At 46.8% G+C, this 25,591-nt stretch overlaps 1 protein-coding gene across 1 annotated transcript; it reads right to left on the bottom strand.

Moving 5' to 3' along the window:
• Positions 1–3,910: 3,910 nt before the first annotated feature.
• On the bottom strand, positions 3,911–10,352 carry PDP2 (pyruvate dehydrogenase phosphatase catalytic subunit 2). Its single transcript, XM_073554939.1, has 2 exons — positions 10,251–10,352; positions 3,911–6,664 (listed from the first exon to the last, which is right to left on the bottom strand). Exon 2 carries the CDS (start codon positions 6,603–6,605, stop codon positions 5,025–5,027), a length of 1,581 nt encoding a protein of 526 aa, XP_073411040.1. The 5' UTR covers positions 6,606–6,664; positions 10,251–10,352; the 3' UTR covers positions 3,911–5,024.
• Positions 10,353–25,591: the final 15,239 nt, after the last annotated feature.

Below are 25,591 nucleotides of genomic sequence, written 5' to 3'. Positions count from 1 at the left end.
GCACTCAAAGTGCCAGGTTGTTATACCTGTGTTCACTGTGTAGTCAGTGCTGACTGTAATCTTTCTGCACTGCCCCCATGGTGGGAGGGAGCGGCTGCAGAGAATAAATCTTCATTTTCTCCCTGCATCCGCTGCTGCATATTATTCAGCTGTAGATTAGCACTGTGCTCCGTCCACAGCAGATTACAGCTCCCAGAGCGGCACGCTCCACTGCAGGCACATAGGGCCGGTATAAGGGGCCCGATAGAAGTCTTATACGGACGACGACACTCCACAGCAAAGCAAGAATGGAGGCGATGTCATGAGAAGTTGAGACATTCCTATACATTGTAACCATCTCGCTGTTTCCTTGTGGTCCAGCTGCTATAGAAACGCGTCCTATTAAATTTACTGCTGTTGAGACATAGAAGCAACGCAGCACGGAACAGCAGCCGACCAGGATAAACACTGTGCCCAGGACGGCGGCGGAAACTAGGAGCATCACCCCATAAAAATACCCGAGGAACTGGTCTGGCAGCTCCTACATTTCATGTTACTGTGGATATTATGGTGTCATGCAGCCCATAACTCCAGCTCACCGACAGCAGACTGCCCGGGATACCGATCATTACCACCATGGATATCGATCATTACCACCATGGATCCTGTGGAAATCCCGGCTGCGGATTTCGGTAGTCTTGATATTTTGGGGCTTACAGCACTGCAACCCGTGAAATCAAAGCACAAGATGCATTCACTGCGGCGAGGGGTGGACAAAACCACTCCTGAACATATTTATGCCATTTTTAAGAAAGGTGAGGGTTTTTTTTTTATAGGTGAAATATATTCTTTTCCTCTTTAAAAAAACTAGCAAAATCAACTGCTCTGTTTCTGCTGCCTCTGTAACCACATCTCAGAAGCACTGTCTGAATACATTCTACAGACCACCATAGACTTGAGATGAATGTTGGCCGATCGTCTGACCTGTATGGGGTGGGTTTCTGACTCTCCCCTTACAGATGATGTTGGGTGGGAGACAAGGATCCTCTCCCCACACCCAGCCAAGCCTATATATGTCTGTATAGGAAGAGTCAGACGGCCATTTTACTCAGACGAGGATCGCAATACAATGCTTGGACTGGCTGACGGCTCTCCCGACAGCATATATTTCTATGCAGCTGTCACGCTTGGTTCAGGAGAGCTGACGGCCAGTCCAAGCATCAGGTTGTGATCCTTGTCATAGTTACAGTGGGGAAAAAAAGTATTTAGTCAGTCAGCAATAGTGCAAGTTCCACCACTTAAAAAGATGAGAGGCGTCTGTAATTTACATCATAGGTAGACCTCAACTATGGGAGACAAACTGAGAAAAAAAAATCCAGAAAATCACATTGTCTGTTTTTGTTTCATTTTATTTGCATATTATGGTGGAAAATAAGTATTTGGTCAGAAACAAAATTTCATCTCAATACTTTGTGATATATCCTTTGTTGGCAATGACAGAGGTCAAACGTTTTCTGTAAGTCTTCACAAGGTTGCCACACACTGTTGTTGGTATGTTGGCCCATTCCTCCATGCAGATCTCCTCTAGAGCAGTGATGTTTTTGGCTTTTCGCTTGGCAACACGGACTTTCAACTCCCTCCAAAGGTTTTCTATAGGGTTGAGATCTGGAGACTGGCTAGGCCACTCCAGGACCTTGAAATGCTTCTTACGAAGCCACTCCTTCGTTGCCCTGGCGGTGTGCTTTGGATCATTGTCATGTTGAAAGACCCAGCCACGTTTCATCTTCAATACCCTTGCTGATGGAAGGAGGTTTGCACTCAAAATCTCACGATACATGGCCCCATTCATTCTTTCATGTACCCGGATCAGTCGTCCTGGCCCCTTTGCAGAGAAACAGCCCCAAAGCATTATGTTTCCACCACCATGCTTTACAGTAGGTATGGTGTTTGATGGATGCAACTCAGTATTCTTTTTCCTCCAAACACGACAAGTTGTGTTTCTACCAAACAGTTCCAGTTTGGTTTCATCAGACCATAGGACATTCTCCCAAAACTCCTCTGGATCATCCAAATGCTCTCTAGCAAACTTCAGACGGGCCCGGACATGTACAGGCTTAAGCAGTGGGACACGTCTGGCACTGCAGGATCTGAGTCCATGGTGGCGTAGTGTGTTACTTATGGTAGGCTTTGTTACATTGGTCCCAGGTCTGCAGTTCATTCACTAGGTCCCCCCGCGTGGTTCTGGGATTTTTGCTCACCGTTCTTGTGATCATTCTGACCCCACGGGGTGGGATTTTGCGTGGAGCACCAGATCGAGGGAGATTATCAGTGGTCTTGTATGTCTTCCATTTTCTAATTATTGCTCCCACAGTTGATTTCTTCACTCCAAGCTGGTTGGCTATTGCAGATTCAGTCTTCCCAGCCTGGTGCAGGGCTACAATTTTGTTTCTGGTGTCCTTTGACAGCTCTTTGGTCTTCACCATAGTGGAGTTTGGAGTCAGACTGTTTGAGGGTGTGCACAGGTGTCTTTTTATACTGATAACAAGTTTAAACAGGTGCCATTACTACAGGTAATGAGTGGAGGAAAGAGGAGACTCTTAAAGAAGAAGTTACAGGTCTGTGAGAGCCAGAAATCTTGATTGCTTGTTTCTGACCAAATACTTATTTTCCACCATAATATGCAAATAAAATGAAAAAAAACCAGACAATGTGATTTTCTGGATTTTTTTTTTCTCAGTTTGTCTCCCATAGTTGAGGTCTACCTATGATGTAAATTACAGACGCCTCTCATCTTTTTAAGTGGTGGAACTTGCACTATTGCTGACTGACTAAATACTTTTTTTCCCCACTGTATATGGCCGTTTGACTCTTCCCTATGGGGAAGTCTGGAGAACAAGAAAGCAACAATTATCTAATGTGTATGGTTAGCTGAAGACCCGCTACTATCGGTGTCACCAAATCCCAGTCCCACAAGGACTTTGTGTTGTAGTTTGTCAGGAGCAGAAGTCTGACCCTGGACCTGAAGAAGACTTCTCTACTACCTAAGATATAAGTCATGGTAGTTGGGGGCTCCAATTCATTAGGACCAGTGTTTTGTACCCCAATCTTAATGACTTTGGTGCATCTTTTAAGAAATTTGGCGCATCTTTCGGCAGATGGTACACCATCCAGGAGCCAGTTCTAATTTCCACCACAAAAGTGTTATGAGGAATTTGTCGTTGTGATTGGTCATGCCCAAGTTTTCCAAAAGTCATCAGATCTTGCCAGGACCAAGATAAGCATGGCAAACGTCCTTAAAACATTTTTGCAACTCAAAATTGTTTAAAAATTGCAACAATTCATGAAGTGTTATTACATAATTGTGGTTATGAATCCGGGGCCTTTGCATTGGGGCAGCGAAGCGGTAGGAAACATCAATTTCCTAGAGAACCCTTTGAACGGTCCACACTCTGGGAGAGATACGTATATATGTGTATAGATAACTAATATCTGGTATATTATATTTAATTACTAATATATTGGGCAGTAAAACTTGAGGAAAAACCCACCGATGACCGAGTCCTGCAGTTACCGCTCAGTGATTGGCCATTGATGATGATGGTGGTGACCTGCAGAAACCTCTTATGATCATTGAGGAGGATTTATCCAGCGCGAGAAAAAGCGATAAAATGACGTCCGTGTGTCTGCGACGTGCAGAAGAAATGAGCTGCATCTGACCGTAGCCACCATATATTTACATATAACACAGTATCTGGAGCAGAATTACACACGGTTTTTCTAAAAACATTATTAACCCCTTAGTGACGGGGCCAATTTTTTAAATTGTGACCAATGTCCCTTTATGAGGTGATAACTCTGGAACGCTTCAACAAATCCCATTGATTTTGAGAAAGTTTTTTCGTGGCACATTATAATTTATGATAATGGCAAATTTAGGTTGATATGTTGTGTTTATTTATAAAAAAATATAAATTTGACAAAAATGTAAAAATATTGCAATTTTCAAACTTTGAATGATTATCCCTTTAATCCAGATAGTCATACCACACAAAAACATTAATAAATAACATTTCCAACATGTCTGCCTTACATCAGCACCATTTTTAAAATGCTAACTTATTTTGTTAGCCTTTTAGGAGGTTTCAAAATGTAGCAGTCATTTTTCATTTTTTTTTTCAAGGAAATTTACAAAATTTCTTTTTTGAGGGCCCTATTCCGGTTTAAAGTGACTTTGGGGGGGGGCGATATATTGGAAAACCCCAAACGTGATACCATTTTAAAAACAGCACCCCCTGACATATTGAAAACTTCTGTCAGATAGTTTATTAACCCTTCAGGTGATTTTCAGGAATTAATTTGGCCATGAACTGCTATGGCAAACATCAGGACCACACAATCATGATCTCGGTGTGTCAATTAGATTAAAGCGGAAGCCCCCCACAATCTATTAACCATTTATTTGATGTAGTCACTTTTGACAGCAGCAAATAAGGGGTTAAACAGATATGGATGGTGCCAACTCTGATCATTTGTGATGCAGCAAGTTGTCAGCTATAGTCTACAGCCGACAGCTGCTGGATTGTCACCTGTATGGGGATGATATTCTCTTATATCTCATGTCAGTAAAAAGACGTATTGGCTATCATTAAGGGGTTAAAAAGAAAAATACGTTTTCCCAGATGTGACAACGATAGACCAGCCCCAATATCTCAGTGATGGACCCACACAATCAGCAGAACGATGGGAATCCAGCCCTTGCTGGTCCTTCACTGTGGAGACTAATACAGCGCCATCCGAGTGTCCATGCAGCTGTAGCCGGTACTGCACTTCAGCCCCATTGACTTGCATGGGACTAAGATACAGCACAAGACACACAGATGGCCATATGGATGAGTGGCACTGCGTCTGGTATCTGCCTGATCAATGAGGGGTCCGGAGATCGGACTGATCACTGATTTTGATCTTCCCAGAAAACTCCTTTAATTTGTGTTAACTATATATACACATATCAGCTATCAGCTGTGTACAACGTGGACTTCCCCATATTATTCCCCTAGTTCCTCTCTGTAATGAGCCTCGATAGCATTTGTGTTAAATAAGACAACAGTCACGGTGATGTCGTCTCTGTACATCCGCGACAAGTCCTCTGGCAAACTCAACATGGCCGCCAATTTCTCCTGCTCGATCTCACCGTCCTCATTGTGACCGATAGCGTGCCGGATCAGGTGCGTGGCAATGTTCTGATCCAGTAGGCTGATCCTTCTTGTTCGCCTCTTCAGAAGAAAATTGTGCATGTACCCAAGGCTCCGCTTCTCTACGGAAACCCGAGGTTCCTGCAGTCGGACCTCGGAGAGGTATTCGGCCACCAGCCTCACCACCTCCTTGTTATCCAGCATGTCCCATAGTCCGTCAGAGGCCATGACCAGGAACTTGTCTTGAGATCGTAACTTATGGTAGGTGATCTCTGGCTTTGCAGTTAGATATGGCGGGGTGTAATAGTTGGCAGGATAATACTGATAGATATTAAGAGGTTCAATGTTACAAGCGTTTTTCAGAACACTTTGCTGCAGTTCCTCGCTCCATTTAAAGCGGACATCTCCAAAAGCCCGAAAGGGCATCAGGATACCCAGCAGCCTCTGGTCCGTCACTACTGTTTGCTCCTCAGAGGCCGGGTGCTCTGATCGTATTCTCTGTACCTCCGATTTATTAAAAGCGTTGTGGTCAGCCGTAAGAGGCAGCGCTGACCAGACACCATGTGCATCCTGAACGCCCAAGACGGCTCGGCAGTCTCCAGTGTTCGCCACATGCAGGTTCACCCCATCTATGTGCGACACACAGGCAGTTGCCCCAGAAAATGCAATTTGCAGTGTGAGGTTCTTCACCATCTCATCCTGCTCCGGCACTTGAGCTTCCAGCGAGATATCAGAGTCCAGTCTCTGGAATGCGTAGGACATGGCGTCAGCCAGGCTCATACCAGATTCATTGTCCAAGTCAATCAGCTCTTGCCAATAAACTCGCAGGTGATCGACGTAAAGGGACGCAATCTCACGGTACGTGTAGTCATTTTTATGTTTGTGCCATTGGAGGATCGGCAGCACTGGCTTCATGCGTTCGGTGGCAGACTCGATCTCCTGCAGAGTATCCTGAGACATGAGGGAGACTGCGATGTAATAAAAGAGGCGCTCGCTGACAGAATGAGCACATGCCGAGCCGGCATGGCCATCGAAAATGCCAAACATGTGGCCTTTGGTCTGTAGACACGTGGCAGCACTCCGGCGGTCTTCACAAGGCGTGTTAGAGGCAAGGACATTGCTTTCGAACTTGAGGATCGTATTTGGGTCTGGTAACTTGTAGGACTGCTCGTTGGCTCTGAGGATGTAATTGATTTGCTCTGGAAACAGCTGGAAGTGGACATCCTCCGCCGTGTGTCTGTAGGACCTGTCCCGGGAGATGGCGACTTGGTGCACCGGGTAGCACAGACATATCGGCGCAACCATCTTACTCCTCCATCTCAAGTGGGTCTTTCGAGTCATGCATTGTGAATAATCCCGTCTCCCAACTCTCACCAGGACAGCGCTTTGTTTAACACTGCTCAGGATCCATCCAGAGAAGGGTCTGGACATCATAAACCTGCTCCAAACTATGGCGTCCTGATCGCTTCTAGAGCAATTTAGATCCCAGAAATCTGCGTATAGAAGAAAAACAAAGAAGTCATTAATCTGCCCGGTGCATCTACACAACCTAAGGGAGGATTAGATACAGCAAAACTGCAGACAGCATCACTCATGAATGACTTAGACGCAGAAAGTATCAAGCCTAATAGGATTAGATGCATTAGCTCAAGACACACAGAATAGGATTAGATACATCTGCTTAGTGGACTGTATCACACAGGACAGGATGAGATACATAATATAGGTCTGAAAGAAGAATATTAAATTGCCGATAAATCTGAGTACACCTTGTTCTCCATAAATCGAGTGTCTGGGTAAGAGCTCAACAGACGGCCGTAGAAAAGTGCGTGGACTTGGCCAGCGGCTCTCTCAACCCAACGGTGGCAGCTTCATGTATTTCTATGCAGCTGACATGCTCAGGTGAGGAAAGCCGACGGTCAGTCTGTGCACTGCGTTCCGATCTTCATACGGCCGTCTGACTGCGACCTAAGCGACGCTTTCTTTCCTGACCACCACAACTACAGAGATCGTCTTCTGCTTATGGAAATATTCCCAAACTATCGGCACATTGCAGGCAGTCATTTATATTCAGGGGGAAATAAGAGGGAGAATCATCTGTAATATCCATCTGCAATGTATAGTTCACACACGGGGTGGCCATATAACAATAAACATTCACATATAGAGAAAAATGTCTCCGCTCAGCTCTCAAATGCTTAGTTAGGTCCATGAAAAAAATGGGAAGTGCTCGGATGAAAAATCCCGGGAATGTCTGTGACTTGGAAAGTTAGTGAAAACCCAGCACTTGATTTAAACAAAAACTTTGATTGATTCGCCCATATTAAAAAAACCTACACATTTCAAACCAGTATTTATGTGCACTTCGAAACGCATAGGATTTTTTGCTCCCATCTTTTTTTATGTTTCGAAGATTTTTATTTGGATACCACGGTAAAAGATTTTCTAATTATTCACACTGGAAATCAAGTGCTGGATTTTCACTAATTTTCATATTTCCTATTTGCCGCTCTGTTTTTTTTTCTTTGCTTTAGCGTTGACTTTTCTCTGTGCCCACTGTTCTTAGTGTGAAATCTGCTCTGTGATTTGTGGGCTGTTAGATGACACTCAGTTAATCGCTTTTTCTACTGTTGGATTTAGCAGAATATGCCGGTGCCGTAATGGTAATGTCACGCTGTTACAGTCTTCGGTAAGGAAGGGGGGCCTCAAACTGTCCCTGGCATCGGGACCCTAATTATCCCTGTCCCTGGGGTATTCTTGATGGTAGAGAGGCCCGAGTCTGCGACCTTGCTATGCTCCTGTTAAACCCTAATCTGTCCCCTCAAGCACCCCATGAGGCCTGGGACAGAAAAGTTAAGCCCCTGTTACACACGGCGAGATCGCTAGCGATATCGCTGAAGCGACAATGATTTTGTGACGCAACAGCGACATCGCTAGCGATCTCGCTAAGTGTGACACGCGGAAAAGACCGGCTCCCTGCTGCGATGTCGCTGATCGTGCGCGAACGTTCAGGATCATTTTTTGATCGCTGGCGTCACGCTGACCAGCATGCATCGCTGTGTTTGACACCCCTTATCAACGACGAGCGACTTCGTTGGCGACTCTGAACTCATATAGATAGCACTGAAGGACGCCTATTCAAAGTCTGAATCGCTATTATAGACAGCGTGTGACACGGTACCAACGATCGCCATGGTCGTTAGTGACATCGCTGATGCGTCGTTATGAAGATCGGCATGTATGACTGCTTACTAGCGATGCACAAACGATCTTAGCCAGATCGTATCGTTGTCGGAATCGTTGGTGCGTCACTATGTGTAACGGTACCCTAAGGGAAATAAGATACAAAAACAAAACAGGGATAAAAGAATGTAGCAAACATACAAACATTCTCCAGAGTTAGAGAGGTACAGAAATCTTGCATGTTTTTAGGTGACCAAATACTTATTTTCCACCATAATTTGAAAAATAAATCTTGCCAAATCAGACAAGGTGATTTTCTGGATTTGTTTTCTAATTTTGACTCTCATAGTTGTGGTCTACTTATGATGTCAACTACAGGCCTCTCTCATCTTTTTAAGTGGGAGAACGTGCACAATTGGTGGCTGGCTAAGTTCTTTTTTCTCCCCCACAGTATATAGGAAAGGATAGGAATGTACCAACCAAATGAGGAAAGCATACACCCAAAAACAGCAGGTAACAATATCCAGTAGCAACAATGATCTCCAATTCAGCACAGCGTCTTCAAGGTGATAGGGAGCAAAGTTTTCACTGGCAAGCAGCGAAGGTCTATACAGCTTTTATAGGGAGAGGTAATGACCAGATCAGAAGCAGCTGACATGGAGCTGCAAGTTTCTGACCAGCATAGAAAGGATTGTTAACCTCTTCAGCATCAAAGAAAACCAAATCCATTTAATATGAGACACAAATAAACAGGCTAAATGGATGATTTGTGATTCACAATACGTAGTGATCTTCTAATCCCAGACCTTCCAGGAGGACATGACACACGTCACAGGTAATCTAAATTAAAGCTAAATTAAAAGCACAAGTTAATTCCAAATCTGAAACTTCCAAAAGGTGGAAGCAAGGCCTGTGCATGTGGCATTGCACAATGAGTGTAGGAAATGTCCCGCTGTTCACACTTCTGGTGTAACTACATTGTTTTTGTAGGAGTCTCCACAACACAAGAAATTTCTGTGGAAACTCTCAGTGGCTGGGCAGCTTGTCTGCTGGGAGTAAGGCGGCAATATGTGGGGTGACTGGGTTCACCGCCGCTACAGTGTGACACTTCTCATACCAATCTTATCAGCAACTCAATAAATAGGAGCAGAAAATGTCTTCTTCCCGAGAAGGACAAGACGTTCCAGTCTGGAGGAATTTTCCATCCTCAGCTCGACAACGAGATCCATTCAGTTCTGGTTATGCTGAACGCCTGCGTCCTCCCCCCGACGCACCTACATCCACAGACGCTGGGTACATATTATAAATAACACTTTTACTATTAATTCTTAATTAAAGGACTGTTCCAATTACAAGAAGGGATCACCTATCACGCTGAAGGAGAAACTTTGCAATCTTACAAGAAATTGTCGTGTTCTGGATGTCAAAGCCCTAAATGTGACTGGATGTAGGACACGTAGCGGAAGAGACCAGGGACAATAGTATCCAGGGACACACTTCTTACTGGATACATAATAATGTCAGGACTTTTCTTTGGAGGAAATAACCGTGGTTGAGTTTTCTGAAAAATCCTAGACGTCCTGTCACAAGACAAACCGTCGAAATTAAAGGGGATGGTGGGAGAAGAGTCGGTGGTGATGGTGACATGTTGTCAGATGACATGAGTCAGTCATTCGTTATGTCAGGCAGTATGAGGCGCCTCATTGCTGACAGCAGAAGATCCCCACAGATCACATAGGATCAGATACAAAGTATCACTGGACCCTCCCCACATGAGGCTGATCCTCTTCCTAGGAATGTCTGTGGTAATGTGGCCGCTCACACCCTAAATCCTGACAGAAAGAGTCCCACAAAGTTCTTCCTGCTCGTTACACAGATACAATGTGAATTTCTTACCAGTTTGGGCTCAGTATGGAGGTGGCTGGACTCTGCTCACACACAGCTGCTTCTAGCACTGGATTGGGACTGGCAGCCAAGCCCTTATGTCCGGGTCCTCCCCTTCCCTGTGTGACTGTCATGGCCTCTTCCTCCTCCTCCTCCTCCTCCTCCTCCTCCTCCTCCTCCATGTCACTGACAACAATAGCTGAGGTGTGCTCAATCCTCCCAAACTCATAGATGGAGGTGTAGGGGCTTCCAAAACTAAGGACAGTTTAAAAAAGAGAGAAAATAATTTCCTGATTACCCTTAATTCCTGTCATTCTCTTCTCTCTCATAAAACTTTTTGGACAGTGATCACTGAGTGGAACAGGCGGCCACGAGAGGCGAGTTCTCCTTCAATGGAAGTCTTCAAGCAGAGGCTGGACAGACATATGAGATGGTTTAGTGAGTCCTGCATTGAGCAGTGGGTTGGAGACAATGACCCTGGAGGTCCCTTCCCTCATTACATTGCAGAAAATTGCATTTTTGGGGCAGTTTAGTGTAAAAAAAACAAAACTTTCCAGCGTGCAGCTATGATCAGGATCATCTATGTAAAGACATAGATCAGCGGCCTCACCATCACATTCCCTATCGATTTCCTCCACGTCCATCGACAGAGACCAGTTTATGGGTACAAGGAGTTTCTGGATAATCCGTAAAAGTCAGCGCGCTTTTTCCCTTGTTTTTAGTAAAAAAAAAATTGTCCAGGATTTTTTTTGTAAAATGGAGAAACTGTTATAAAGATTATTAGTATGGCTGAAATCAGTATTTTAGGCCGGGTGCCCACGATCCGGAAGTAGCAGCACATGTTCGCTGCGTCCAAAGCTCTGCCGTCTATTGAAAGCAGGTAAATCCGCAGACTTACCACATCTAATACGTTTCTATTGACATAATATCTCTTGCTGAGACTAGCGTCACAGTGGGAACAATGCAGTCAAGGGGTACCGTTCTTCTGAAATCACCAAACCCAGACTCCTCCATCAGACACAGATCAGATAGAGAAGTGCCATCCGTCACTGCACAGAACACGTCTCCTCCAGAGTCCAGTGGTGGAGGCTTTATACCACTCCATAAGACGCTTGACGTTGGGCTTGGTGATGTACGGCTGCCTGCAGCTGCTCGGCCATGAAGCTCCCAGCGGGGGCGCAGTGTTTGTGCTAATACCAGAGGAGGCCTAGTTTTTGGGGTCATCAGAACAGTGGTGACTTTCCTGCCCACTACTGCTCAGCACTCGCCCCCCCCCCCCCCCCCGCTCTGTAACGTTACTATTACTGAAGTTCCTTCCACTTCCCAATAATTTCACTCACAGATGATGGGGGAAGATTTAGGAGGAAATGTCATGGACGGACTTGTTCCCCCCCCCCCCCCCCCCCCCGATGGCTCCTGCTACTGTCCTGGTAATGGACTGCATTTTATTGCTGTGTGTAGAAGGGAAGGAAGAGAAGCTGCCAAATAATACATCTCCATGGCTTTGTCAGAATGCAGGGACCATACAGGGGGTCAGGGATATTTGCCCTCGGTACTGAGTGTCATATGGAGGTGCCTGCGAGCCACGTTGCCCAGTCTGAAATATATTAGGATCCTGGGTGACGGGAGACGCTCTGGTGCCTGCAGGAGCCCAGAATCCTCTGGAATACATAAATGACAGGATAGGTGTTGGCCTGATACAGATTTCGGGATTTATATGGGGCTGTGTTGGTTGATTTATTGCAGAAGTTTCTGTGGCTGAAGATCGATTCTCTGCATCGGACAGGAGTTGTTCCAGCGGGAGGCGAATGGAAACCGCGTTCACGTGAATATGACAGTCGCAGAAAGTCTGCACTGCGCGTGAATAGATCCTAACGGCACCTGGAGCCGAGCCCTTCTCCTTCCCTTCTCCATTGACAGAGAGGAGAACCTTCTCTTATCATTCCTGAATTTACATTTTGAGTCTCGTCCGCCGTCTGCTCTTTCTCACGCATTGGTTTCCTTTTCGTCCGACACCAATGGATTCTTGTTACATAATGGTTCCTATTTTCGACAAGTTTTTCTTGACAACTATAATATATATGAATCTTTATGTAACTGTACCAATCCGCCCTGCACTCAGCTCCGATCGGTGCCGGAGGCAGCCGGTTACACGTGGCGGCATATTGTTACTTTATGTCTTACCTTACCATGAATGCGGCAGGGATGTGTCCGCCTTGTGTCATGTACGAGCAGAAAGTCTGTGCCGACAGGTTCCTGGCGGTCTGGGGTGCCCTGCTGTCGTATCTGTTGGACCCATCTGTTTGTTGTGTCCTCGTCATCTCCACAATCTACATGTCAGACATTTTTCTCTTTTTTTACACCAGTTCTTAGCTGTCTTAAGATTCCTCTTATCTTTGCCTCTATTCGAGACTGTCAAGGACGACGTAGAAAAGAGTCTTATAGCACATGAGACCCTTTTACATCGTCGTGCACAACGTTCTCCACATTTTGAAGCAATTTTTTCTCGGAATCCTGGTACATTTCACGTAGCATTTCTCTGTTTTGGACTTGGAATCATGGACATTTCTGCATCACAAGAACATTTTGGGAAAGAAATTCCATTAAGTTTCCTTAAAATCACTTTAACAATTTATCGTGTCAAATTCGCTCCTGTTTCCCGACCACGATCTCATAACGGGCGAACATAATTTTTCTATTTTCATAAACAATTATTCACACGATCAGTGGCTGTTTCCTGGTCACATTTTTGTGCGTGTCTAAAAAACATAAATACAGCCAGGATAGAGGCCAGGAAGTGTCCAGTGACTTCGTCGCCTCGGTCAGAACCCTGTTTTTCGAGGGGGGGATTCCAACGGAAATTTAGTCCTCAGGGGTCAGCGCACTGGAGTAGTGTAAACCTGGCCGTACCCGCTCATCAGTAATTATCTACTTGTATAGCTGGTCATCAGCCCGGGGCACAACACCACATTGTCAGAGTCTGTTCTATCTGAAATTGCCTAAAAGGCAAATATAAGTGTAGAACACGGATACATAGCAAATTATCATGCAAAACACAACTGCCCAAATATTGCAAAAGCAAACAGGATGAAAACCCTGCCCTGGTTTTTCCCCAGTCGCACAGAAAAAAAACTGCATCTGCATTCTGCGAGAATTTCTAGGAACATGGGATGACGCAGACCAATCTCCTTGTCTAGAATCATGCAGTGGGTACGGAAAGTATTCAGACTCCTTTAAATGTTTCTCGCTTTTTCATTGCAGCCATTTGGTAAATTCAAAAAAGTTCATTTTTTTTCTCATTAATGTACACTCTGCACCCCATCTTGACTGGAAAAAAACCCCAGAAAATTTATTAAAAAATAAAAGCTGAAATATTACATGGCCATAAGTATTCAGACCCTTTGCTCAGACACTCATATTTCAGTCACATGCTGTCCATTTCCTTGTGATCCTCCTGGAGATGGTTTTACTTTTTCATTGGAGTCCAGCTGTGCGTAATTAAACTGATAGGACTTGGTTTGTAAAGGCGCACACCTGTCTATATAAGATCTCACAGTGCATGTCAGACCTGTCAGGAACACCGCACTGAACTTGCTCACTGATCCAGTGCGCGTTTTCTGAGTAAAGCGAACTGTGCTCAAAGACACCTGTGGAGCGGGCAGCAGCCGAGTAGATGCATACTTCAGAGCCGCAGGACCTGAAGCACGTGACTGCTGGGGGCGTGGCCTAAACTCCACAGAGCTAGGAGCTGCAAGAGAACTCCTAGCAGGGTAACTGCGAGACAAAGTTACCAAGGGGCATAGACAGGGAGGATAGTCAGGACGTAGCCAATGAGTCATACACAGAGATAGCTGCAAGGTACCAAAGGGGCGAGCAGAGAGTAGTCAGGTCACAGGCAATGAGTAATACACAGATAATAACGCAGTACAAAATCAACAGGCAAACTCACAACGGGAAACAGCTGGGTCAGAACCATATAAACAAACTATAGCAACAAACAGGCACACAGGGGTCAGCACACTAGGCCAAAGGCAAAAGTATAACTGGCATGGATTGAAGCTTCCCAGGGGTTTAAGAAGCTCTCCCAGAACCAGAAAGAGGCCACAATCATTAACCCCAAGTGTGCAGGTCAAAACCTGCACAGAGCTCCAGACATTAACCCCCGGTGGGCAGCTCAAAAACCTGCACTGGGATCATGACAGTACCCCCCTCTCAACGGGGGGCCTTTGGACCCCCCAGGCTTCCCTGGGTACTTGGCATGGAAAGCCCGAACCAGGCGATCTGCATGTACCGAGCGAGCAGGGACCCATGAGCGCTCTTCTGGTCCATATCCCTTCCAGTGGACCAGGTACTGCAAAGAGCGGCGCACCCGCCGAGAGTCCACAATATGTCTGACCTCATACTCCAATTGACCCTCCACCAACACTGGAGGAACAACAGTCTCAGAGTTCTCATTGACAGATCCTGCGGGTTTCAACAGAGACTTATGGAACACATTAGTTATTTTTAAGGAGGCGGGGAGACGCAACCTATATGCCACAGGGTTGACTATCTCCATAATCTCGTACGGACCAATGAACTTTGGTCCCAACTTAACTGATGGTACCTTTTTAGTTGATGTTACGTGTGGAGAGCCAAACCTTCTCTCCCACCTGAAACATGTCTCCCGAGGCTCTCTTTTTGTCCGCAAAATATTTGTATCTCCCCTGGGCCCGAGAGATATTACGCCGGACTTCAGCCCAGAGGTTTTTTAACCGTTGAACGGACCCCTCTGCTCCTGGACAACCGGAATCCACCCGAGAAAACTCCCCAAAATGCTAATTAAACCCATAGTTAATCAGGAATGGGGACATGTTGGTGGACTGACTCACCCGGTTGTTAAAAGCGAATTCAGCCAACGGTAGCGCATCACACCAATCCTCCTGTCTGGCGGAGGTCAGACACCTGAGAATTTGTTCCAGGGATTGATTGGTGCGTTCTGTCTGACCATTGCTCTCCGGGTGATATGCCGACGAGAAGGAGAGTGAGATGCCCAATTTCATATAGAACGCCCTCCAAAATTTGGCCACAAACTGCACACCTCTGTCAGACACAACAATCAGGGGTACCCCATGCAATCAGACCACATTCTGCACAAACAATCTTGACAATGTTTCTGCTGAAGGTAATGCTGCCAAGGGAATGAAATGGGCCTGTTTAGAAAACCTATCCTCCACCACCCAGATCACGGTATTGCCCCTGGAATGTGGAAGGCCGGTAATGAAATCCATGGAAAGATGAGTCCATGGCCTATCAGGAACCGGTAAAGGTATGAGTTCCCCAGCCGGTCGGTTATGCGAGCTTTTGGAATGGGCACACATGCCACAAGCCGAAACAAATTCCTTGACATCGGACCTTAATGAAGGCCACCAAAAACCCCTGGCTACTGTCTCTCTAGTGGCTGTGATACCTGGATGAGCACTCAGCCTAGAATCATAAAACTCCTGCAGAAGTCTAGGCCACAATGAATCTGGAACAAACAGTTTATCGCCTGGCCTGGTTGCCGGAGCTAGGGCCTGAGCCCTTAGGATTTCTTATTCCAACTCAGTTGAGACCCCCGCCACTACCACCCCTGGGGGAAGAATGGAGGACGGCGGCTCAGGGGGAGACACTGGATCAAAACTTCTGGACAGGGCATCCGCTTTGACATTTTTGGACCCCAGTCGAAAAGTAATTGAAAACTGAAATCGTGAAAAAACAAGTGACCAACGGGCCTGTCTAGGAGTAAGCCTCTTAGCAGATTCAAGGTATGCCAAATTTTTGTGATCCGTGACAACCGTGATAGGGTGAGCCGCCCCTTCCAAAAAGTGCCTCCATTCCTCAAACGCCAGCTTGACCGCAAGATGTTCTCTATTGCCTACATCACAGTTTTTCTCAACTGAGGAGAACTTCTTGGAGAAGAAGGCACAGGGTTTGAGATTGGTAAGGGTGGCTGGACCCTGGGACAGCACAGCCCCCACCCCCACTTCAGAAGCATCCACCTCCACAATGAATGGTTTGGACGGGTCAGGTTGTACCAACACCGGGGCAGACATGAAACATTTCTTAATCGCTGAGAAGGATTCCTTAGCGAGTACAGACCAATTTTTTACATCAGCTCCCTTCTGGGTAAGATCCGTGAGTGGTTTAACCACTTGTGAGAAACCTTTAATGAATCTCCGGTAATAGTTCGCAAATCCTAAGAAGCGCTGGAGCCCCTTGAGATCTCGAGGCTGAACCCAGTCAACGATCGCCAGCACCTTCTTAGGATCCATACGAAACCCCTCACAGGACACAAGCAACCCCAAAAAAGACAGCTCCTGTACAAAAAACGAACATTTTTCCAATTTAGCGAACAATTGGTTCTCCCTGAGCCTCTGGAGAACTGTCTTTAGATGTTGCAAGTGAGATTGAGTGTCCGGGGAATACACCAAAATATCATCCAAATAAATAATAACAAAACAGCCTATCAGATCAGAAAACACAACATTGATGAAATTTTGGAAAATAGCGGATGCATTAGTTAACCCAAATGGCATTACCAGGTTCTCAAAGAGTCCTTCTGATGTGAGGATTGCCGTTTTCCACTCATCCCCTTCCCGAACCCTTATCAGATTGTAGGCCCCCCGCAGATCTAACTTGGAGAACCATTGGGCCCCAGCTAACTGGTTACATAAGTCTGGGATGAGGGGAAGCGGGTAAGAGTTCCTAACCGTTATCTTGTTCAGTTCCTGAAAGTCGAGGCACGGCCGCAAACCACCATCTTTTTTCTTCACAAAGAAGAACCCTGCTGCCACAGGTGACACAGAAGGCCTGATATGCCTTTTGCGGAGGCTCTCAGCTATGTACTCCTTCATGGCTTGGCGCTCAGGCCCAGACAAATTGAACAATTGAGCCTTAGGTAACTTGGCTCCGGGTACTAAATCAATGGCACAATCATAGGGTCTATGTGGTGGCAGCGCCTCAGCCTCACTTTCGGAAAAAACGTCTTCGAAATCCTTCAGGTACTCCGGAATACCTTCCAGATCGACAGACGACACAGACACGGATTTAACAGCGTTAACAAGATGTCCCCGGTTACCACATTTATCTTTACACCCCCATTGAGTGATTTCCCCTGTAACCCAATCAATGGTAGGATTATAGCGTTGAAGCCAAGGCATCCCCAGTACCAGTCTTGCAGGCAAGTTATCTAGCACCAGACAACTTAGTTTTTCCACATGAGTGGAACCCACTTTTAGAGAAAAAAGTTCAGACCTGCAACAGATACCGTCTTGGGTAAGAGGAGATGAGTCAATTGCCACAAGTTTAACAGGATCGTGAAGCCTGACTGTCCCTATCTTATTAAGAGTCATAACCTTGGTATCAATCAGGTTCACAGCAGAACCGCAGTCAATAAAAGCAGAAGTCTGAACAGGACCATAACCAAGTTCCAGTTCCACCTGCAGCACCATTTTTGCACATGAGGAAAATTGTACCTGAAGGTCTGGGTAGCCTCCTCGACTACTACCCAGACCTAGTCGTTTCCCGCCATCTTGGAGGATGACGGACAGGAGGGGCAGTCCTTCTTCCAATGTCCAGATTTCCCACAATAGAAGCACAACTGCTTCTCCCGGCGGCGTCTTCTTTCCTTTCCCTCACAGGTGACAGCGCTCACCTCCGTAGCCATAGGAAGAGTCCGGGTCTCATCTCCACTGAAGAATAATGGTGTTTCCCGTTGCATAATGCCTCTAGCCTGCAGCCTGCGATCCATGCGAACCGCTTGGACCATGGCATCCTCCAGGGAGTCAGGCGGAGGATGAAGTGCCAAAGCATCCTTCAGACGTTCACACAGGCCTCTGTGGAACAGCCCCCGAAGGGTGGCATCACTCCAGGAAATCTCCGCTGCCCAACGTCTGAATTCAGTACAGAACCATTCGGCCGAGTGCTCCCCCTGACAGACACTCATCACCTTGTCCTCAGCCAACCGCACTCTATCAGGCTCATCATAAATAAGCCCTAAGGCTTCAAAAAACGCATCCACAGACATTCTCTCAGGGGCAGAAGAGGAAAGCGAGAATGCCCAGGCTTGTGGGGACCCCCTAAGCAGGGACATCACCACCCCCACCCTCTGTTTCTCATCCCCAGAGGAGCGGGGTCTCAAAGAAAAAAAAAGCTTACAGCCCTCCTTAAATGCCCTGAAATCATCCTTGTTACTAGAAAATATATCTGGCAATTTAACCGGGGATTCAGGTGGGACTAAAATTACATCTCTATTCCCCACCTGCTGGAAGCCTGCGGAAAGTACCCCCTGAACTGAGTCCTCAACCCGCCGTTGGGACTGGGCCAGAGCTTGGTGTTCCAAACTTAGCTTCTGCAGTGACTGAGTCAAGCATTTCAGCTGCTCAGATAAAGCACACATTGGGTCCATGCTGCAGAAGTGAGGAGAGAAAAAAAAATTGTTGGCCAGTTATAATGACAGGAACACCGCACTGAACTTGCTCACTGAGCCAGTGCGCGTGTCCTGAGTAAAGTGAAATAGTGCTCAAAGATACCTGTGGAGCGGGCAGCAACCGAGTAGATGCGTACTTCAGAGCCGCAGGACCTGAAGCACGTGACTGCTGGGGGCGTGGCCTAAACGCCACAGAGCTAGGAGCTGCAAGAGAATTCCTAGCAGAGTAACTGCGAGACAAAGTTACCAAGGGGCATAGACAGGGAGGATAGTCAGGACGTAGCCAATGAGTCACACACAGAGATAGCTGCAAGGTACCAAAGGGGCGAGCAGAGAGTAGTCAGGTCACAGGCAATGAGTCGTACACAAATATAACGCAGTACAAAATCAACAGGCAAACTCACAATGGGAAACAGAGCCGGGTCAGAACCATATAAACAAACTATAGCAACAAACAGGCACACGGGGGTCAGTACACTCGACCAAAGGCAAAAGTATAACTGGCAGGGATTGAAGCTTCCCAGGGGTTTAAGAAGCTCTCCCAGAACCAGAAAGAGGCCACAATCATTAACCCCAAGTGTGCAGGTCAAAACCTGCACAGAGCTCCAGACATTAACCCCCGGTGTGCAGCTCAAAAACCTGCACTGGGATCATGACAAGACCAAATGAGAATCATGAGGCCAAAGGAACTGGCCAAGGCGCTCAGAGACAGAATTGTGGCAAGGCGCAGATCTGGCCAAGGTTACAAAAGAATTTCTGCAGCACTCAAAGTTCCCAACAGCACAGTGGCCCCCATAATCCTTAAATGGGAGAAGTTTGGGACCACCAGAAATCTTCCTAGACCTGGCCATCATAAGAAAAAACCAACAGCATTCCATCCGGGTGAAGATAAAGTATCTTATAACATCTTTATTCTGTCAAATGGCATTTGGCAGAATAAAGATGTCATAAAATACTTTATCTTCACCCGGTTGGAATGCTGTTCGTTTTTTCTTATGATGGTTTGCTCTCCAATTGGGTCATTGGACATTTGAACCTGCATTCTGATGGTTGAGCGCTGCTGACTGTACCTTTCCTACACCTGGCCGTCCAGCCAAACTGAGTAATCATGGGTGAAGAGCCTTGGTGAGAGGTAAAGAAGAACCCCAAGATCACTGTGGCTGAGCTCCACAAATGCAGTAGGGAGATGGGAGAAAGTTCCACAAAGTCAACTATCACTGCAGCCCTCCACCAGTCGGGCCTTTATGGCAGAGTGGCCCGACGGAAGCCTCTCCTCAGTGCCACACATATGAAAGCCCGCTGCTTGGGTCTGCATGTCTATATGCCTATATCTGTTTGTCACTGTGCTACCCTACTACTTCTTCTAGATTTCTTTCTTCTGATACAAGCTTTTAATGATTAGACGGCAGAGCATGATACTGTGAGACAATTCTCATCTGTGAAAGGGATATTATAACACTTCTCAGGACAAAGTTAATAATTGTGAACACACCTGACTGGACATTTTATTGATTAAAGGAAAAGTCTGCGTCTGAACTGTTTTTATACATACATATATACAGGGTGGGGTCGTACACATTGCCCCAGCTCCAAACCATGTCAGGAGGCTGTATATATAAATATATAGATGCAGGGCAGGAGCCTTCACCCTCTATACCACAGAATGTGTCAGTGTTTATATATGCATAGATACAATCCACCCTTTATCAAAGTATTGACACCCCTGCAATTCTGTCAGATAATACTCAGTTTCTTCCTGAAAATGATTGCAAACACATTCTTTGGTATTATTATCTTCATTTAATTTGTCTTAAATGAAAAAACACAAAAGAGAATGAAGCAAAAAGCAAAGCATTGATCATTTCACACAAAACTCCAAAAATGGGCCAGACATAAGTATTGGCACGGCACCCTCAGCCTAATACTTGGTTGCACAACCTTTAGCCAAAATAACTGCGACCAACCGCTTCCGGTAACCATCAATGAGTTTCTTACAATGCTCTGCTGGAATTTTAGACCATTCTTCTTTGGCAAACTGCTCCAGTTCCCTGATATTTGAAGGGTGCTTTCTCCAAACTGCCATTTTTAGATCTCTCCACAGGTGTTCTATGGGATTCAGGTCTGGACTCATTGCTGGCCACCTTAGAGGTCTCCAGTGCTTTCTCTCAAACCATTTTCTAGTGCTTTTTGAAGTGTGTTTTGGGTCATTTTCCTGCTGGAAGACCCATGACCTCTGAGGGAGACCCAGCTTTCTCACACTGGGCCCTACATTATACTGCAAAATGTGTTGGTAGTCTTCAGACTTCATAATGCCATGCACACGGTCAAGCAGTCCAGTGCTAGAGGCAGCAAAGCAACCCCAAAACATCAGGGAACCTCCGCCATGTTTGACTGTAGGGACCGTGTTTTTTTCTTTGAATGACTCTTTTTTTCTCCTGTAAACTCTATGTTGATGCCTTTGCCCAAAAAGCTCTACTTTTGTCTCATCTGACCAGAGAACATTCTTCCAAAACGTTTTAGGCTTTTTCAGGTACGTTTTGGCAAACTCCAGCCTGGCTTTTTTATGTCTCGGGGTAAGAAGTGGGGTCTTCTCGGGTCTCCTACCATACAGTCCCTTTTCATTCAGACGCCGACGGATAGTATGGGTTGACACTGTTGTACCCTCGGACTGCAGGGCAGCTTGAACTTGTTTCAATGTCAGTCGAGGTTCTTTATCCAACATCCGCACAATCTTGCGTTGAAATCTCTTGTCAATTTTTCTTTTCCGTCCACATCTAGGGATGTTAGCCACAGTGCCATGGGCTTTAAACTTCTTGATGACACTGCGCACGGTAGACTGTTATGAATGAGTCACCGTAGGAGGCAAAAACAGAAATGCTAGCTAAGTCCAGAAAACCAGAGAAGTTGGCAGCTATCGGATTACAGACCCCTGAACCTATCAACAACAACTAGCAGTAGCCGTGGGGGGTTCCTACGGTGCCCTAGACCCCTCGAACACAGCTGGAGAACTACATAGGCCTAAAGACAGAAAGGGAAATCTAAACTGCCCCAGAGCAGACCCCAAAGCAATAGGCAGCCCCCAACATATAATGACGGTGAAGCAAGATGAAAAAACACTCACACAGATAGAAAGATAGGCTGAGCAAAAGATGGGGTCCAAGCTAACTACATAGGACAGGATAGAAAAGCTGCTGTCTGTAATCCGCCAAAACCCTATCAAAACAAGAGCCAACAGCTGATAGGGAAAAAAAGCCCTGAAGACGCTAGGCTTCAAAAAGACTATATCAGCACTCAGGTATCTTCTGAAGACAGAGCAAAAAGGATTTCAGCTCACCCCAGCAGGGAATGGCAGAAATCCAGAAAAACAAGGAAAAACAAAACCAAAACACAAATGCAAAAGGCAGAGCAGAAAACTTAGCTTTTGAGGAGCAGGAATCAGACTGGTCTCCTAGAATCCCTCAGAGAGATCACCAGCAAGGCAGAAGGGCGTCGGCTGCCTTATATCCAGTCAGCAATTCCCGTTACCCAGTCATCATCATTCTGCTCAGATGCTTGGTAATCAGCCTCACTACCTTCCTTCACCAGAAGAGGGAGTTCATCAGACCTCAATGGTGAAGGGGAAAATTAACTCACAACAGTAGACACAGGAACATTCAGGTCTTTGGAGATGGACTTGTAGCCTTGAGATTGCTCATGCTTCCTCACAATTTGGTTTCTCAAGTCCTCAGACAGTTCTTTGGTCTTCTTTCTTTTCTCCATGCTCAGTGTGGTACACACAAGGACACAGGACAGAGGTTGAGTCAACTTTAATCCATGTCAACTGGCTGCAAGTGTGATTTAGCTATTGCCAACACCTGTTAGGTGCCACAGGTAAGTTACAGGTGCTGTTAATTACACAAATGAGAGAAGCATCACATGATTTTTCCAACAGTGCCAATACTTTTGTCCACCTTCTTTTTTATGTTTGGTGTGGAATTATATCCAATTTGGCTTTAGGACAATTCTTTTTGTGTTTTTTTCATTTAAGACAAATTAAATGAAGATAATAATACCAAAGAATTTGTGTTTGCAATCATTTTCAGGAAGAAACTGAGTATTATCTGACAGAATTGCAGGGGTGTCAATACTTTTGGCCATAACTGTATATACATAGATACAGGGCAGCAGTGTATACAGCACCCCTATACCACAGCATGTGTCAGTGTATATAAATATGGGCATTTTAAACAGAGTAGTAGTAGCAGAGTGGTAGTCTAAAGACCCCTATACACATGAGACTAATGCCAGCATGCCACCCAGTCAGGCGATCTGAGACTATTTGGGAGAGGTGCATGTCGGATGAAGAAGCGTTAGAGGAGTATAGCCAACTGTACATGCATCTATTTATTATGGACAACAGAACATCCAGCATAGCATTAGACTGACAAAATAAGAAGAAAAGACAAAAACATGTGTGCTCCGTGACACGTGGTGAGGTCAAAACTGAATGCGAGGGGTCCGGACAGAATGCAGGTGATGAAATGTTGCATCCAGGTGACAGGTCAATCTACCACAGAGGAAAGCCGGTCATAAACAGAGCCAAAGGCGTCACCCAGCTGTCCCAGAACCCTGAATAGCGCGTGCGACCAGATATACCTCTGGACAGGAATTAGTGGGGGCTCACTGCTGGACAGAAATTAGTGGGGGCTCACTGCTGGACAGGAATTAGTGGGGGCTCATTGATGGACATGAATTAGTGGGGGCTCACTGCTGTACAGGATTTAGTGGGGGGCTTACTGCTGGACATGAATTAGTGGGGGCTCACTGCTGGACAGGAATTAGTGGGGGCTCACCGCTGGACAGGAATTAGTGGGGGCTCACTGCTGTACAGGATTTAGTGGGGGGCTTACTGCTGGACATGAATTAGTGGGGGCTCACTGCTGGACAGGAATTAGTGGGGGCTCACCGCTGGACAGGAATTAGTGGGGGGGCTTACTGCTGGACAGGAATTAGTGGGGGCTCACTGCTGGATAGGAATTAGTTGGGGCTAACTGCTGGACAGAAATTAGTGGGGGCTCACTGCTGGACAGGAATTAGTGGGGGCTCACTGCTGGACAGGAATTAGTGGGGGCTCACCTCTGGACAGGAATTAGTGGGGGGGCTTACTGCTGGACAGGAATTAGTGGGGGCTCACTGCTGGACAGGAATTAGTGGGGGCTCACTGCTGGATAGGAATTAGTGGGGGGCTTACTGCTGGACATGAATTAGTGGGGGCTTACTGCTGGACAGGAATTAGTGGGGGCTCACTGCTGGATAGGAATTAGTTGGGGCTAACTGCTGGACAGAAATTAGTGGGGGCTCACCGCTGGACAGGAATTAGTGGGGGCTCACCGCTGGACAGGAATTAGTGGGGGCTCACTGCTGGATAGGAATTAGTTGGGGCTAACTGCTGGACAGGAATTAGTGGGGGCTTACTACTGGACAGGATTTAGTGGGGGCTCACTGCTGGATAGGAATTAGTTGGGGCTCACTGCTCCACAGGAATTAGTGGGGGCTCACTGCTGGACAGGAATTAGTGGGGGCTTACTGTTGGACATGAATAAGTGGGGGCTCACTGCTGTACTGGAATTAGTGGGGGTTCACTGCTGGACATGAATTAGTGGGGGCTTACGGCTGGACAGGAATTAGTGGGGGCTCACTGCTGGACATGAATTAGTGGGGGCTCACCGCTGGACAGGAATTAGTGGGGGCTCACCGCTGGACAGGAATTAATGCGGGCTCACTGCTGGACAGGAATTAGTGGGGGCTCACTGCTCCACAGGAGTTAGTGGGGCCTCACTGCTGGACATGAATTAGTGGGGGCTCGCTGCTCCACAGGAGTTAGTGGGGCCTCACTGCTGGACATGAATTAGTGGGGGCTCACTGCTGGACATGAATTAGTGGGGGCTTACTGCTGGACAGGAATTAGTGGGGGCTCACCGCTGGACTGAAATTAGTGGGGGCTCACTGCTGGACAGGAGTTAGTGGGGGCTCACTGCTGGACATGAATTAGTGGGGGCTCACTGCTGGACAGGAGTTAGTGGGGGCTCACTGCTGGACATGAATTAGTGGGGGCTCACTGCTGGACAGGAGTTAGTGGGGGCTCACTGCTGGACAGGAGTTAGTGGGGGCTCACCGCTGGACAGGAATTAGTGGGGGCTTACTGCTGGACAGGAATTAGTGGAGGCTCGCTGCTCCACAGGAGTTAGTGGGGGCTTACTGCTGGACAGGAATTAGTGGAGGCTCGCTGCTCCACAGGAGTTAGTGGGGGCTCACTGCTTCACAGGAATTAGTGGGGGCTCACTGCTGGACAGGAGTTAGTGGGGGCTCACCGCTGGACAGGAATTAGTGGGGGCTCACTGCTGGATAGGAATTAGTGGGGGCTCACTGCTGGACATGAATTAGTGGGGGCTCGCTGCTCCACAGGAGTTAGTGGGGGCTCACTGCTGGACAGGAATTAGTGGGGGCTCACTGCTGGACAGGAATTAGTGGGGGCTCACCGCTGGACAGGAATTAGTGGGGGCTCACGCTGGACTGGAATTAGTGGGGGCTCGCTGCTCCACAGGAGTTAGTGGGGGCTCACTGCTGGACAGGATTTAGTGGGGGCTCACCGCTGGACAGGAGTTAGTGGGGGCTCACTGCTGGACATGAATTAGTGGGGCTCACTGCTGGACATGAATTAGTGGGGCTCACTGCTGGACAGGAGTTAGTGGGGGCTCACTGCTGGACATGAATTAGTGGGGCTCACTGCTGGACAGGAGTTAGTGGGGGCTCACTGCTGGACAGGATTTAGTGAGGGCTCACCGCTGGACTGGAATTAGTGGGGGCTCACTGCTGGACAGGAGTTAGTGGGGGCTCACTGCTGGACATGAATTAGTGGGGCTCA

The sequence above is a fragment of the Dendrobates tinctorius genome, unplaced genomic scaffold, assembly GCF_039654945.1.
Source record: "Dendrobates tinctorius isolate UK_male_01 unplaced genomic scaffold, ASM3965494v1 ptg000214l, whole genome shotgun sequence".
Lineage (NCBI taxonomy): Eukaryota > Metazoa > Chordata > Amphibia > Anura > Dendrobatidae > Dendrobates > Dendrobates tinctorius.
This window is presented reverse-complemented; position numbering and strand designations above follow the sequence as displayed.